Below are 12,950 nucleotides of genomic sequence, written 5' to 3' on the forward strand. Positions count from 1 at the left end.
GTCTGCGTGTTGTGCACGGGGAGACAGGCTGAGGGAGGCATGGAAGGATGTTCCGGGGCCCTTTCCCCACGTCCAGTTTTCCATCCGTCCTCTCCTGGCTGGTTGGTGCGCGGTTGTCAGCCGCCATGTGAGAGCTGGGAACGCATCTGTAGCAGCTAAAAATGGCGCGGTCACTAAAAGACCTTAGGTGCCAGACTTTGCTGTGCGTGTTTAGGAGAGGACACGGGGTAGGGGGGGCCAAAGGGGCATGGCAGCAAGATTTTTTTGTCCTCCTGTGTCTATGGTTGGAATTGGTGCCCAGATCAATAGCTCCTGCGTCCCTGCAGTAACCGTGCGAGGCGTGACCATCGCCGCTAGCTGGTCTTCTCAGTAGCCGCATCAGCTGATGTCAAGAAATTAAACCTGGAACCGTAAGGAAAAGCAAAATGGATGGATTGCAAATCGTTTATTAGTGTTTGCTGGCGCTGATGGTAATACTTTCAATAAGCCTAATGAAAAGCGTTTGACTGTCTCTGTGAACTTGATTATTGATTATTAGTGAACGATAAGAGCCATTTGATATCTTGCTGATGCCATGCGCCTATAGCATTGCAGTTAAAATGTCAGTTAACATGCCATTTAATATTCTATTAGTATTGAATTAGCACTTATTACACTGTGAAAATCATCACCATAAATCCTTATTAAAGCGTGATCCATACAGCTGGGTGGCATCTCTGGCAGACTAAGAGGGTGCGGTGTGTGCAGACGGACATACTGAGATGCATCATCCACGCGGATGCATGTTTGGAGCGTGCCAGGACTTGGAATTTCCACATTTGTACATTGATTTTCCCTGACTGTTTGAGAGGAACAGGTATGCTGAACAGAGCAGCTCGGATCCATTCCACTTATTCTTCCCGTTTTCCTCCTTTCCCTCTCCTCTCTCCTCCTCGCCTTATTTTGGTAGCACCTGCTAACTTATTTCAGGGGCACTTGCAAGGTTGTCTAGCTGTAACTACTGGCTACCACACTAGGGCTGACCTCGGGGGCTGCAGGACAGGTTGTGACACACGTTTTCTCTTCGGCAGAGGGGAGGGAGGGTCCTCAGGTGAGTGTCCCCTCAGGAGCGAGAGGATGAGGCTTTGCCCTGACCGTGCTGCTGACCTGAGGGACATCACAGGGGCATCTTTGCTACCTTTGTAGCTTTGCTAGAAGCAGAGGCATGTAATGACCGGGTGCGGGGCAGAGCCCCGGGGTGCCGTGCTGTATCACGTAGCGCTGCGGCGTAGGTCCCGAAAGCAGCCCAGCGAGGCTGGTGCGGTGTGCTGGATCTCCTGGTGCCCAGCAGCACTGACGGGGTGCTGGGGGATTTTCAGAAGTGACTCGGAAACTTCAGCTCCCACTGACTTCAGCTTCAGTGGTTAAGCTGCTTAGCTTCTCGCCGCCATCCCTCTCGGGATTTTCACAAATCCAAAATGTGCAGAGAGGGACTTTGAACACCTTGGAAAAAGACCTACCCCCCGATTCTCAGTGCTGTTACAACTCTGTGCGGAAAGGTGTGCACGAGAAGGCTGGCGACCCTACAGCAGCTGGCTCTGGAGACAGTCTGGGTGTCCCCACAGAGTCACTTCTCCCAGCCCTGGAGCACAGAGGCCTCCCTGGGTCCTTGCTTCCAGCTCCCATCACTGGTGATTACAGCCCGGGGTGGCCAACTGAACTGGGGCACCTCCATGTCACCGTGGTGCTGGTTTCTGCGTGTAAGTGGCTGCTTATGGATTCCCCTGCCCCTTTCTTTTTTGCAAAGAGCAGCTTTTTAAAAATAGAACACGGGTCACAGCTGAGAGCTCACCTCAGGTCAAGTGCCTGCCTGTCCAGGAAGGTGGGCTCTGGGCTGAGGGGGGAAGCATCGCTCCTCTCCCTTGGCTGGATGGCGGTGGTGCTGGCCGAGGCCTGTTGGGCTCCTCTCTAAAGCAAATGTTTGTCAGATCAGACAGAGCTTCTTCCAGCTTGGCCAGCAGCGTGGCATGCCTCTCACCGAGACCCACACAGCCTGGCTTTCCTCCTGCCCACAAGTAACCGCAGAACAACTCGGAGAGCATCCATGGGCGTGCTGAAAGGGAGGGGGTGAGAGGTGCTGGCCGTAATTGTAGGGTCACATCGCAAGGGATGGCAGCTGCAGTGCAGCATGAATGAAATACATTCAAAGAGAGGAACGTGGAAAATGTCTGACCCGTGCTAAGAGGCTGCATGAAAGCCTACTGTCAAATATTTGTCTTATCTTGAAGCTATAATCTTTATCCTCTCTCTTTGCTCTTTCAAACACAACACATGCATGAATAGTGGTAGGGAGAGGTGCTGGGTTATTTGGATGCCGGGAGGCTGTGGGCAGAGCTCTGAGAGGTGAAGGAGCAACAGCGCGGGAGACTGAGCTTCCCTGTTTATCTGCAGAACAAACATGGTGCGAGCTGCTGCAGGGCAAACCCTCTCAGCCTGTCCGAGCCTGGCCTGGAGGGTACAGCTGCCGGGTGAAAGAGGAGTTATGTCCCTATGTCTTCTTCAGCCCTGGACCTCTCAAATGAGACACAGCTGAGAGCGAGCAGGATGTGCCTCCTTGTTGGCACCTCCTCACCTCTTCTGCGCAAACCACTTTCTGGAGGTGGGAAGTGGTGCAGAGCAGGTGCCTTAGCCAAAATGCATTTGTCTTTGCGGCACCTTCACCGTTCTCTGGCAAGGAACAAAATGCTTGCCATGGAGTTGCAGTAGTGTTAGTTTGTCCTCTGCCTTGCAACGGTTGGCAATGGGGGATGTGGCAGCTGCTGGTCCTGCTGCCACTCCTCTGCCTGCCTCCCCTAGCCATCAGTCCTCCTCTCCTGCCTCACCTGGGATGTTCACAGGACATGCCGAGTGTGTCTCCGGTGGGGGAGAAGCATGGGAAGAACTCCTTCTGACCTTTCCCATTGGCAGGGCTAGGAGGGATTTGGTGATCAGGATCTCTTGTGGCCTTCCAAAGTCGTTTTTGGTGCAGGTGTAGGCTGCAAAAGGAAGAGAGAACAGGAGGCATGGCCACCCCAAATCCCATGGTTTCATGAACCAAAGGGTTCCTGAAACTCTTCAAAAAATCATTGTGAAATACATGGCCATGGGGCAGCGATGGTGAGGAGATGCTGTGGTTCACTGGCAAGGCAGGAGCATGCTATGGTTTCTGAGCAAAGTAGTAAAGGGAAGGGAAAAAATGGAGATGATGGAGAGGTTTGTTAATCTCCCCCTCACCTTTCTCATCCTCTGCAGGTGTTATGTAGAAGACAGAAGCTCCAAGGTGGCCTGGCTAAACCGTTCCGGTATCATTTTTGCTGGAGAGGACAAGTGGTCCCTGGACCCTCGAGTAGAGCTGGAGAAGAGAAACCCCCTGGAATACAGCCTGCGGATCCAGAAAGTAGATGTCTATGATGAGGGGTCCTATACATGTTCAGTGCAGACACAGCATCACCCCAAGACTTCCCAGGTTTACTTGATCGTGCAAGGTAAGCGGCATACCTGAGAAGAGAGCAAAGAGCAAAAGACACAGTGGGTGGAGGGATCTGTATCTGTCTTAGAGAAACCCCAGTGTCAGTAGCCTGTGCATCCCTTCAGTTTACAACAGGAGCCAGCAGGACTGTCCCCTTCCACTGCAGCGCAGCATGGCTTTACTCTGCTGTCAGTTTGTCCTTTCAAAAACGGTGACAGAGCAGGGGACGCCAATGATGCCAAGACATATTCTAGTATAATGCAAACCTGGCTCCTGGCTCCGGTTGTTCTGGCGCTGAGGGGAAAGCATTTGTTTATAATGGCACTTGTCAGAACATCGTGCTTGCCTCGTCTCTTCCCAGACAGCCCTCTGGTTTCTTCGCCTCCTCCTTCCTCAGATTGCCTTTCTTTTTTCTTGTGTCAACAAGCTACTGTGCTGTGTTTTTTGGCCTTCCGTTGTCAACTCTTTGCAAGGCTGGGGAATTAATTTTCCTTGGTGTTTTTCTGTGCTGGGTCATTGGTTTGCAGGGTGTGCTGTCGCTAGGCATGTGTGAAACCTGGTACCTGAGGTAGCTGCCGCGTCCCTTATGCTGCCCTCTCCTTTTTTAGCTACCTTCCTCCTGTGTGTGTTGTAGGGAACTGGAAACTTGGCGATCTGAACCAGCATTGTCCTATCTGTCTGCCTGCATTCATGGTATAACAGAGAGTAAACGAATTAAGGAGTTCATCAGTTACTGGTAAGGGCATTATGGAGTTTACTTGTTCCATCCTGTCCAGACCAGAATACCAAACAAGCAAGTTTACTCAGTTTTGTTTTGTTTTGCTTTTAATCTTCATGCCATTCTGTCTATCTGCCTATTTATCTAAAATATTTATAGAACAGCTTAGATAGATAGATATGTATGAATGTGTTCGATACATAGTACAGATATGTTCAGTTTCTACGTTATCATTCGGGCAGGAGTTTGTTATTTCTCCTAATTTGTCTAGTAAACCAAAAGGCTGCAGATTTTATTTCCCCTAGCAAGTGTTTGAATCGGTCTGGATATAAATGCACGCATGAAGGGACTCTTCCTCTTGCTGGAATTACTTGGCAAGCTGGGGGCTAACAAGCATCCCGAGTGTTTGTTTGCAAGGTGAAGTCCGGACGTATGGTCAGAGGTGATGCTTTACACGTGAGTGCAGTGAGACAGAAGGCTCCTGGTTTGTCTTCTTGTGCAAAATCCTCCCCTAGCAGCATGAAGAGAGGCAAGCGCCAGCAGCTTTCCCGGCTTGGCTGAGTGTTTGCTGGAGTGCGCCCGGTGTGAAATGCACTCCCCAGCCCTGGAGGTGTACCCTGCCTCGCAGCTCGCTACGGCGGTGCATAGCTAACCGCCTGTAGGTGCTTTATTGCTGGTAAAATCTCACAGCATACAATTTCCATTTACCTGTCAAGAAAAATACAGGTACAGATGAATTTTAGAGCCACATGCATGTATTATTAATTTTATTTGTGCCTATTAGATACGGGCCTAAGCAGCGAAATTGAGTTCTCTAGTTTAGCTTTCACCTAAATGTGTGGGTGTCCAGCTCTGAACTGCTGCCACCTTTCTGAGGATGAGAAAATTAAGGTTTTGGCACACCTCAACTCCGGTGGCCTGTAAACTGTGGATTATCTGTGGATAATCTTTGTTTAACGCCTGCCACAGATTTAGCAAAAGACCCATTGTGACACCATGCTTACTTTTAAAGCCCCAGGTCCTGTAATCCTGTAATTAGGTGAAACTCATAGCTTTGATTTTTCTAAAACTAAATTTCATCTGGTAAAAAAAAAAAAAACCAAGCAAAATATAAATGCAAAATCCTTTACAATTTGGAAGAGTTAGCCTCATCATTTTAAACCATGTTTAAATTAGTTGAAAACTAATAAATAATTCATTTAAAATAATCTTAGCTAATAAAACTATTTTATTAGAAAATAGTATATGTTGGAAAATAATCCCTTTCCTCTCTGAGTATCATTTTCTCATATTGATTATTATTATTCTCAGATTTGTAGGTTTTCTGCCTGAAAAATAGTCTGCCGCTAGCACAAATGAAAGGAGTTTGGATATTAAGTCAGGCTAAGCTTTTTAGTTTTATTTATTTTATGTAGTTTACTTACTTCTCTTGTGTTTGTGCTCATAAATTTAAAAATGTCGGCTATGTGAAGCTCTGGGCACCCCAAATGTAAAAATAAATAAATAGAAGAAAAGACAGCTCCTGAAAAATTAAATAACAGGGTGGTCAACTGATCTGCCTGATAATCTGGCAGGAGGATTTCTGGAATGACGGTCAGTGATTCCCTTCAAACAAGCCCGGGGAAGGGGAAACAAGCCAGGATCAGAGACTCCTTGCTAGCTTTGCACACATTGGTGATGGCTGGATTTGTCAGTGAAAGATCCTGCAAGGAAAGCAGCCTGTGCCCTGGAAGCCATAGGCTGCCTTAGGGCTGCGCCCCGGCTTCCTGTTCTGCTCAGTTAGTGCTCTTGGGGGTGTTCTGCTCCCCACCACGCTGCATGCCAAAGACAAGTCCTTAATCTCCCCCTGTTCAGCTCCCTCATCCTGTATAGCCACTGTGAAAACCGAGCTCCTATTACCCCTGGAAACAAATGGGATAGCTGTATCACAGACTGACAAACAGGTAGGCAGATACCAGAGTTTTGCATAGCCCTTATAACTAGAGAAGGACCACTTCCATGTCCACCACGCCAGCTGAAATAGGTGGGCTTTGGTGTGTCCTACGTATTCACTGCGTTCAGATCACTGCAGGCTAATGGAGTTGTATTCTAGGAGCAGGTCCTTTCATCCCTTGAGAAAATCCTTTTCCTGGGGTGAGGTCTGCTCACTGAACTCTGCTGGCCAGACCTGCAGGAGTATATCACAGAAAGAGGGACATCACCTCTCTCATGTGTGTGCCCATGTCCTGTAGCATTTCCAAGGGAAGAGCCAATTCTGCCTTGTCAGCCAGCACCGGTCCCTGCATAGACAGCCTACTCGGTCTGCTCCTTTCCTCTCTGAAGTGTGTATGTCTGCTGATGGGATCGCTTTCAGCTGGGGCATACTGCAGAGGTCTACAAGGGGGGTGATGAAACGACACTTAAGAAAAAACCCTGCAGCTAAAAGTAGAAAAAGTCCTCTTCATAACTCTTTCGTCCTATTCAAACTTCAAGCCAACTCTGCTGGTAGAAGTAAGCATTCACTACCAAAAGATTCGTTAGTGTAACTGTGGCCACCTCTTCTGTCTTTCTGACCCAGGGGGGCAGCACTGCTTGCAGGGTGGGTTGGACTGCTGGCAGCTGTCTCTGCACAGCTCAGTGGCTACCAGATGCTGGTACTGTGCTGTCTGCACTGGGGTGAACGCATGAAGAGACTGCTCTGAACCAGAACCTCACTCAAAGCAGTTCATGCTGTGTAAATTGGGGTGTAATAGCTACTAGCAAATCTTTCTGTTTACTACCCCAGATATTTTTGTTGGTGTCTGATCAGAGGAGCAAAGAGCTGGAAGGACCCACAAGAGGTGGTCTGGGCCTTCCCCATGCAGTGAGACAAGGTTGTCTATACAGCAGCTGCCCCTAACACATATTTTTTGAAGACACTCTGTGCCTTCATAGCCAGTGTATGCCCATTATTTTCACACTCCTTGCACTTGGAAAGCTCTTATTAACATATGATCCAAATCGATTTTGCTGACAGTTATTTCTGGTCCTTCCAAGATACATGGTGGTGATTTCTCCTCTTCTTCCTCAAAACTACCATTTATCTGCTAGAAGCCCATTAGTCCCTGTGTTTTGGACCTCTCTAGTCCAGCTTAACAGGCATACTACTTCTAACAGGTCATATTTTCCAACCCTTACGTCATATGTTTTTCACTACTGTCTGATTTGCCTACATGTTTCCTTAAGTGTACTGCCCAAAACTAAAGCAAGAGTTCCTGTTTAGGACTCAGTCGTGCAGATAAAAATACCAGCCATGTTTTGTATCTCATGCTTCGCTTACCTAACCCCAGAATGAGATGGGATTTACCTTTTTTTGTAAGAGCACCTTGTTGCTTTCAGTTTATTCAGTCTCTCTGCTGCTTTCTAACCCTCTGTTACTGGTCTGCAGCACAGTCTGCAGCTCATTGCCCACTTCTGTATTTGAGCATTAATTTTTTTTTCCCCCCCCCCCCCTTCCTGAGCATAGTGCTTTGTACTCGCTGTTGTTGGATGCCATCTGGTTGGTTTCTCCATGGAGACCACTTCTTCAGTTTACTTACGATCCTGGTCTCCAAAGCACTTGCAGCTGCCCGCAACTTGGTGCCATCAACAAAAGTCAGGTGCCTTCTTTCTGTTCCATCATGAAGGTGTTAATTAAAGTATTGAAGAGATCAGGACACAAAAGTGGACTGTGGTAGTGATCCACTAAAGCCTCCATCCCTGGTGGGTAGCGGTCTGTTGATTGCAGCTCTTTGAAGCATCCTGATGGTGATTTAACATCCGCCATATTCTCTTAGCTTGTTCAAGAGACTGTCGGGCCTTCTGAAGTCAAGATATATCACATCATCACACATAACTGCTGCATTATCTGCCATGCCAGATATCATACAAAAAAAGGGAATGAGGCTGGGGTGACATGATAAGTGCTTGCTAAAAGTACATTGCTTATTTTTTTCCTTTACTGTATTATTATCCTCTAGGTGCTTACAAATGGGATGTTTAATCGTTCGTTCCAGTATGTTTGAGTGACTTGTTTCAGGAAAATGAGTTGTAATGGGGACGTGGTGGCTGCTCCCTTCCCAGCGTTACCTTGGGTTCCTTTTCTTTTAGGGCTATATCTTCAAGCACTTCTCAGGCATTAAACATGAGTGGAGAAATCCCTATAGTCCTTACTTGTGTCATCAGGGTCACAGGCACAAAGACATAGAGATCTTAGCAGGCATGATGTTTAAAAGTTTATGCAATAAAGACTTAGGCCTGTCCAAGTCAGGCTAAAGGAATAACTCTTTCAACTAGGAGCAAGCAGATGGTTGCTGTATTTGCTGTCCAGAGCCTTTACAGCAAGACATCATTGTGAATGGAGATGGTTGGGAACTGAAAAAAAAAAACAAACTAAAACTTTTCACTGGTTTTGGCTTTGATTCAAATTTAATCAGGAAGGTTTTACAGGCCTGAGGTGTTTTTTCTGGTCAAAAGTGGGAAGAGAAAGAGGTATAGCATTGCCACAGCCTTCCTTAAAACTGGAGCATTCAGCTGAGGTATGGAGAACTCACATTCGCATTTTTGCTCAGAGCCTGGGACTCCTGCAGGCTCACTAACATTTCTTGTGATTCCTAGTTATTGGCTGTTCAAAGACTGCGGGTTCTCCCTTGTTTTAATGTTTATTTAATGAAAAAAAATCAAAAGGGCTTTGTCATTTTGGCAAAACAAAAACAAATTCGGAAACGTCAGCAGCAAATTTTCACAAAGAGGAATTCTTGTTTACTGCCCAGCCCTAATCACAAACTCAAAGTCAAATGTATAGCGGCTAAAGGACAAATCCTACAGTTTTCTTTCAAACTGATAGCCATTAATGTGTGAAAAGAACCACAGGGTGTAGCCTTTCTCCATTATGCATTGCCTTTGTAGAGATCCTTGCTTGCTGACTGTTCATTGTTTCAAAGTGGTATAAAGATGCATTTGTTGTTGCTGGGATTTAACCATAGAAAATTTATTATTAAGTCTATGTAGTAGATTAGCTGTGCCCCCTCTCAGTCCACTCCCCTGAAATTAAAGGACTTTGTGCAGGTGACTGGTAGAGCACTGCAGAGAGAAATCCTTTCCCCAGGAAAGCCAGCCAGGCTTCCCCCGTGTAAGCATTGCTCTGCCAGCGAGCCGCTCGGCAAGAGCCAGGTGTAGGGCTGAGGAGGGAGGGTGTTGTCCACCATCCATCCGCTCAGCCCTTTCCCTTCATTGCTGAGGACGGCGATGGGGAAAGGTTATGCTTCGGACTTCGGGACTGTGAGAAGGGTTTCTGAGCAGAACTGGAGCAAGGCACATGAGTGTGTTTTATAGGAGCCTGAAGTCAGATATCGGGTGGAGGTAACGTCTGCTGGTCACCAGCCTGGGACCTGAGCCGATGAGCCAGAGAGGGGTTCATCTGAGCAAATGTAGATGTTACCACTGGAGTAGGTCACCTTGGACTCCCTTTGCCATTAGTGAGGAGAAGCAGGCTCTTCTCAGAGACCATCCTGCTCATCCTAAAGTAGCCATCCAAAATTCATCAGATGAATTGACCAGTGGAAATGTCAGTGTCCCTCCACTGGCTGTAGAGGGGAGCTCAGGCTGAGCAGTCCATACAGTGCCATGCATCCTTTTAGTCTTTCCAGACTCCTTTCTGTCATTCTCCATGGGAGTTTATTCCCTGGCAGAATACAGGGTGCTTGCGGCGGGTCACTGGGAGACCAGAGACGGGCTGGTTTTGAGCTCAGCAGAGCTGTGGAGGGAGCCTGTTTTCTGCTGGCATGCCTGGCCTTCCCACCTTTTTGGCCAGCGCTGGAAGCAGAGCTGTTTGAAGAGAGCTGAAGTTATTTTTCCTTTGCTAGCCAGACAATAAGGATGTTGGAGTCAGATGCTGTACTCCGAGAGATGTTTGCTTCCCTGCTCTGTGGGCGCAGAGCCCAGAATTCAGAGGGATCTTTCTGAGAGCTAGCACTGTAGCATTTTCAATTCCAGGGAGTCTGCAGTAGGTAAGAACAAGCACAGACCACTTTGTCTTTTTCAGGACGTAGCCCCAGTGGCAAAATGACAGCGAATTTGGCATGCTGTTGCAAAGAATAATGAGATAACATGGGAGTATGAATTTTCTGGAAGAAAAAAGATCGTTTTACTGGGAGCGGTGGGGGAGAAGAAGAAAAGATTGGGGGGAGGAGATAAATTCAGATTACTACGGGGACTGGGAGAGGCAGAACCAGTGTGCTCAGAAGGAAGTGACAGCGGATCAGTTTGATGGGGAAAATAAGCTGAGAGCAGAGAATCATCTTGGGGAACTGAAGCACGGTAGATCTGGCTGCCCCCCCCTTCCACTGTTACCATGGACTGTAATTTCCTACCAGCAAAATAATTCCAGAATTTCAGGCACACAGTAGTATTGGTGGTAATCTTTCTAGGTTTTCTGTGCTGGTTTGTTTTGCCCAAACTCATAAATTGCAAGATACTGCACCTGGTGTTTCATAGGTTACCAAGGAACTTCCTGCTGCTCTCTATCTAGTATTTTTATGGCCTTCCCACAGTGTCCTGATGCCTCTTAACTTCTGCTTTCCTATCTGCAGGCATGGCTGGAATGTTGCTATGCAGCATAGAGTTTGGCTCTGTTATATAGGTTGGATCTCAGCACTTCTTAGTGCATAAATCAGGAGGTTCTTCTGGAAATGTTTTGGTGCTTGCTTTGCAGGTGCAGGCAGGAGACAAAAACAGAATACTTCAAAAAATGCTTACTTATTTTGGAGGAAGAAGTATTGCATAAAATACATGGAATGCTTTCCTATGGCTGGGAGGAAGGATCTTGATATGGTAATCCAGCTCCTTAGTGATATAAATCAGCTTAGCTTGAGTGGTCTCTTTAGAGCAGTATCAGCTGATTTAGTGTGATTTTGTCTGATCAGCTGATTCTAGATTCAGACTAGTGCTGTGAAAGGTTTTGCCTTGTTATTTCTCGGTCTGATTGTCTCAGTCTGCTGTCCCAAGTCTTAGCCTGGACTGCAAGACAGTGGAGTAGGGACAATATTTTGCTCTCAACTCCAAACACAGCAAGAACCTAGTCCCACCACCAAGTCCGCTAAGCCTGGAGTGGAGTGCAAATAACCATTAATTGTGAAGCCAAGTGTGCTTCTGCTCCCACTGCTGAAAAAGCAGAGGCCATGGTAGCACAACAGAGTTGCCTTGACCTGTTGCGAGCCTTGAAATTTGACCCGATTTTCCCACAAAAGTATATAGCACCTTGGACATCCTAAGTCATAGATTCCCATTGCTTGCTCCCTCCGTGATGGCCAGTGTCTTGTCAGTAGTGAGTGAACAATTTTTTTGCCACATCCTCTTGAGGTCTTTTTGCAGGAAAAAAGTGCTACTTAACCAAAAATAAATATCTTATTCATGTTACATAGCAGGCCTGTAACTGCTTAGTAACTTGAAAATGAACAAAAACATGTTTTAAAAGAATTCTCAAAAAGATCTGATCTGAAGCTTTGAATTTCTGACCCAAAATAATGAGAAAAGATACATAGCTAGTCTCCACTAGAAACTTCAGGATCAGCTTGTCTTTTTACTTGCAATCGGATGAAAGCTAAGGTTAATCATGCTCCACATTTCTCTGTCTCAGATCAACTTTCTCCATAGCTTTACTGTCCATTTTACTTTCTTCCTTTCATTTGAAAGAAATACTGCCAGGTTGAGGTTAGCCAGATTTGTGGTTCGCTCAGTTGAGCTTTTATTGTATCCAGACCCTTAGAGATACTGGGAGTAGCTTGGCTTCCTGAGGAAACAAAGTGTGTATGGGTTTATTTGTACCGTTATGCTGTTTGCCTGCCCTTCTGCTTGGCAGTCCTCTGCTCAGCTCACTCCAGCACCCCTTGTACCTGCCGTGACCTTGCCCCAACAAGAGCCTCTGCCCCTCAAATTCTCACTAGTGGACACCAGTGTCCTCCTGCATCCAACCAAAGGGATGCGTAAAAGGCTGTATGGCTGCAGGTTGGTTTGGAGCCACGCGCATGCCAGCTGGCGGGTGACTAAAACTGGTCAAGATCATCGAATGTTTTCCAAGGCATGAGGCATCAGGACCTAGGGCATGTAGCTGCGGTAAACCAGGCCTTGCTAATTCTGGTGTTCGTGGAACAGTGTGTTCCTTTCATCTGTTTTTCTTATTTCACTGGTGCCAGTGGAGTCGATACTGCAAATCTGCCGTGTTCAAAACTCCATATGGGATGAAATTCCAGATTCCTGGGGTCCACCAGCTCATGTTCTGTGTTTTTGGCTGCTGAGTTGCTGTCTACACTCATCGTAGCTGTGTGTTAGTGGATGGGAACCTGGATCGAAATCTTGATTCCACTGAAATTAAAGGGAATTTTGCTTCATTGGAGCCAAGATTTAATCTGAAATTGGAATTGGCTAGAAACAGATTGTAAAATAAACCTAAATTGAGCCAGCAGTTCAAAAACATCAAGACTTGTAGAAAGAAGCAAATTTATTTCCTACTTCAAAAGCTTTCCATTTTACTATTTAATACGAATTAATTACAGAAAGAAAGAAATTGGCATTTCAGGAAAGGGAACAAGGAGGTAGTGTTTCTAAAATGAGACTGTCCTTTTAACAGTGACCTGAGGGTTTGAAGAGTGGGGAAAGGCAGGTAGGCATGGTCCCTGTGCTGTGCTTTCCTACTGCATCCTAGTGTCTGCATGGTGCGTGTCGACCCCTGCCAACCCCCATGTAACTGTG

General features: G+C 46.8%; 1 protein-coding gene across 1 annotated transcript in view; it reads left to right on the forward strand.

Annotated features, from left to right (window-relative positions):
* The window catches only part of LOC104125145 (limbic system associated membrane protein), a 315,160-nt gene that overhangs the window by 145,965 nt on the left and 156,245 nt on the right, over nucleotides 1–12,950 (forward strand). Inside the window, exon 2 of the mRNA XM_009637589.2 lies at nucleotides 3,271–3,503. Coding sequence (XP_009635884.1) covers nucleotides 3,271–3,503 — 233 coding nt within the window. The remainder of the gene's footprint in view (nucleotides 1–3,270; nucleotides 3,504–12,950) is intronic.

Source organism: Egretta garzetta, unplaced genomic scaffold (assembly GCF_000687185.1).
Source record: "Egretta garzetta isolate BGI_Z169 unplaced genomic scaffold, ASM68718v1 scaffold320, whole genome shotgun sequence".
Taxonomy (NCBI): Eukaryota; Metazoa; Chordata; class Aves; order Pelecaniformes; family Ardeidae; genus Egretta; species Egretta garzetta.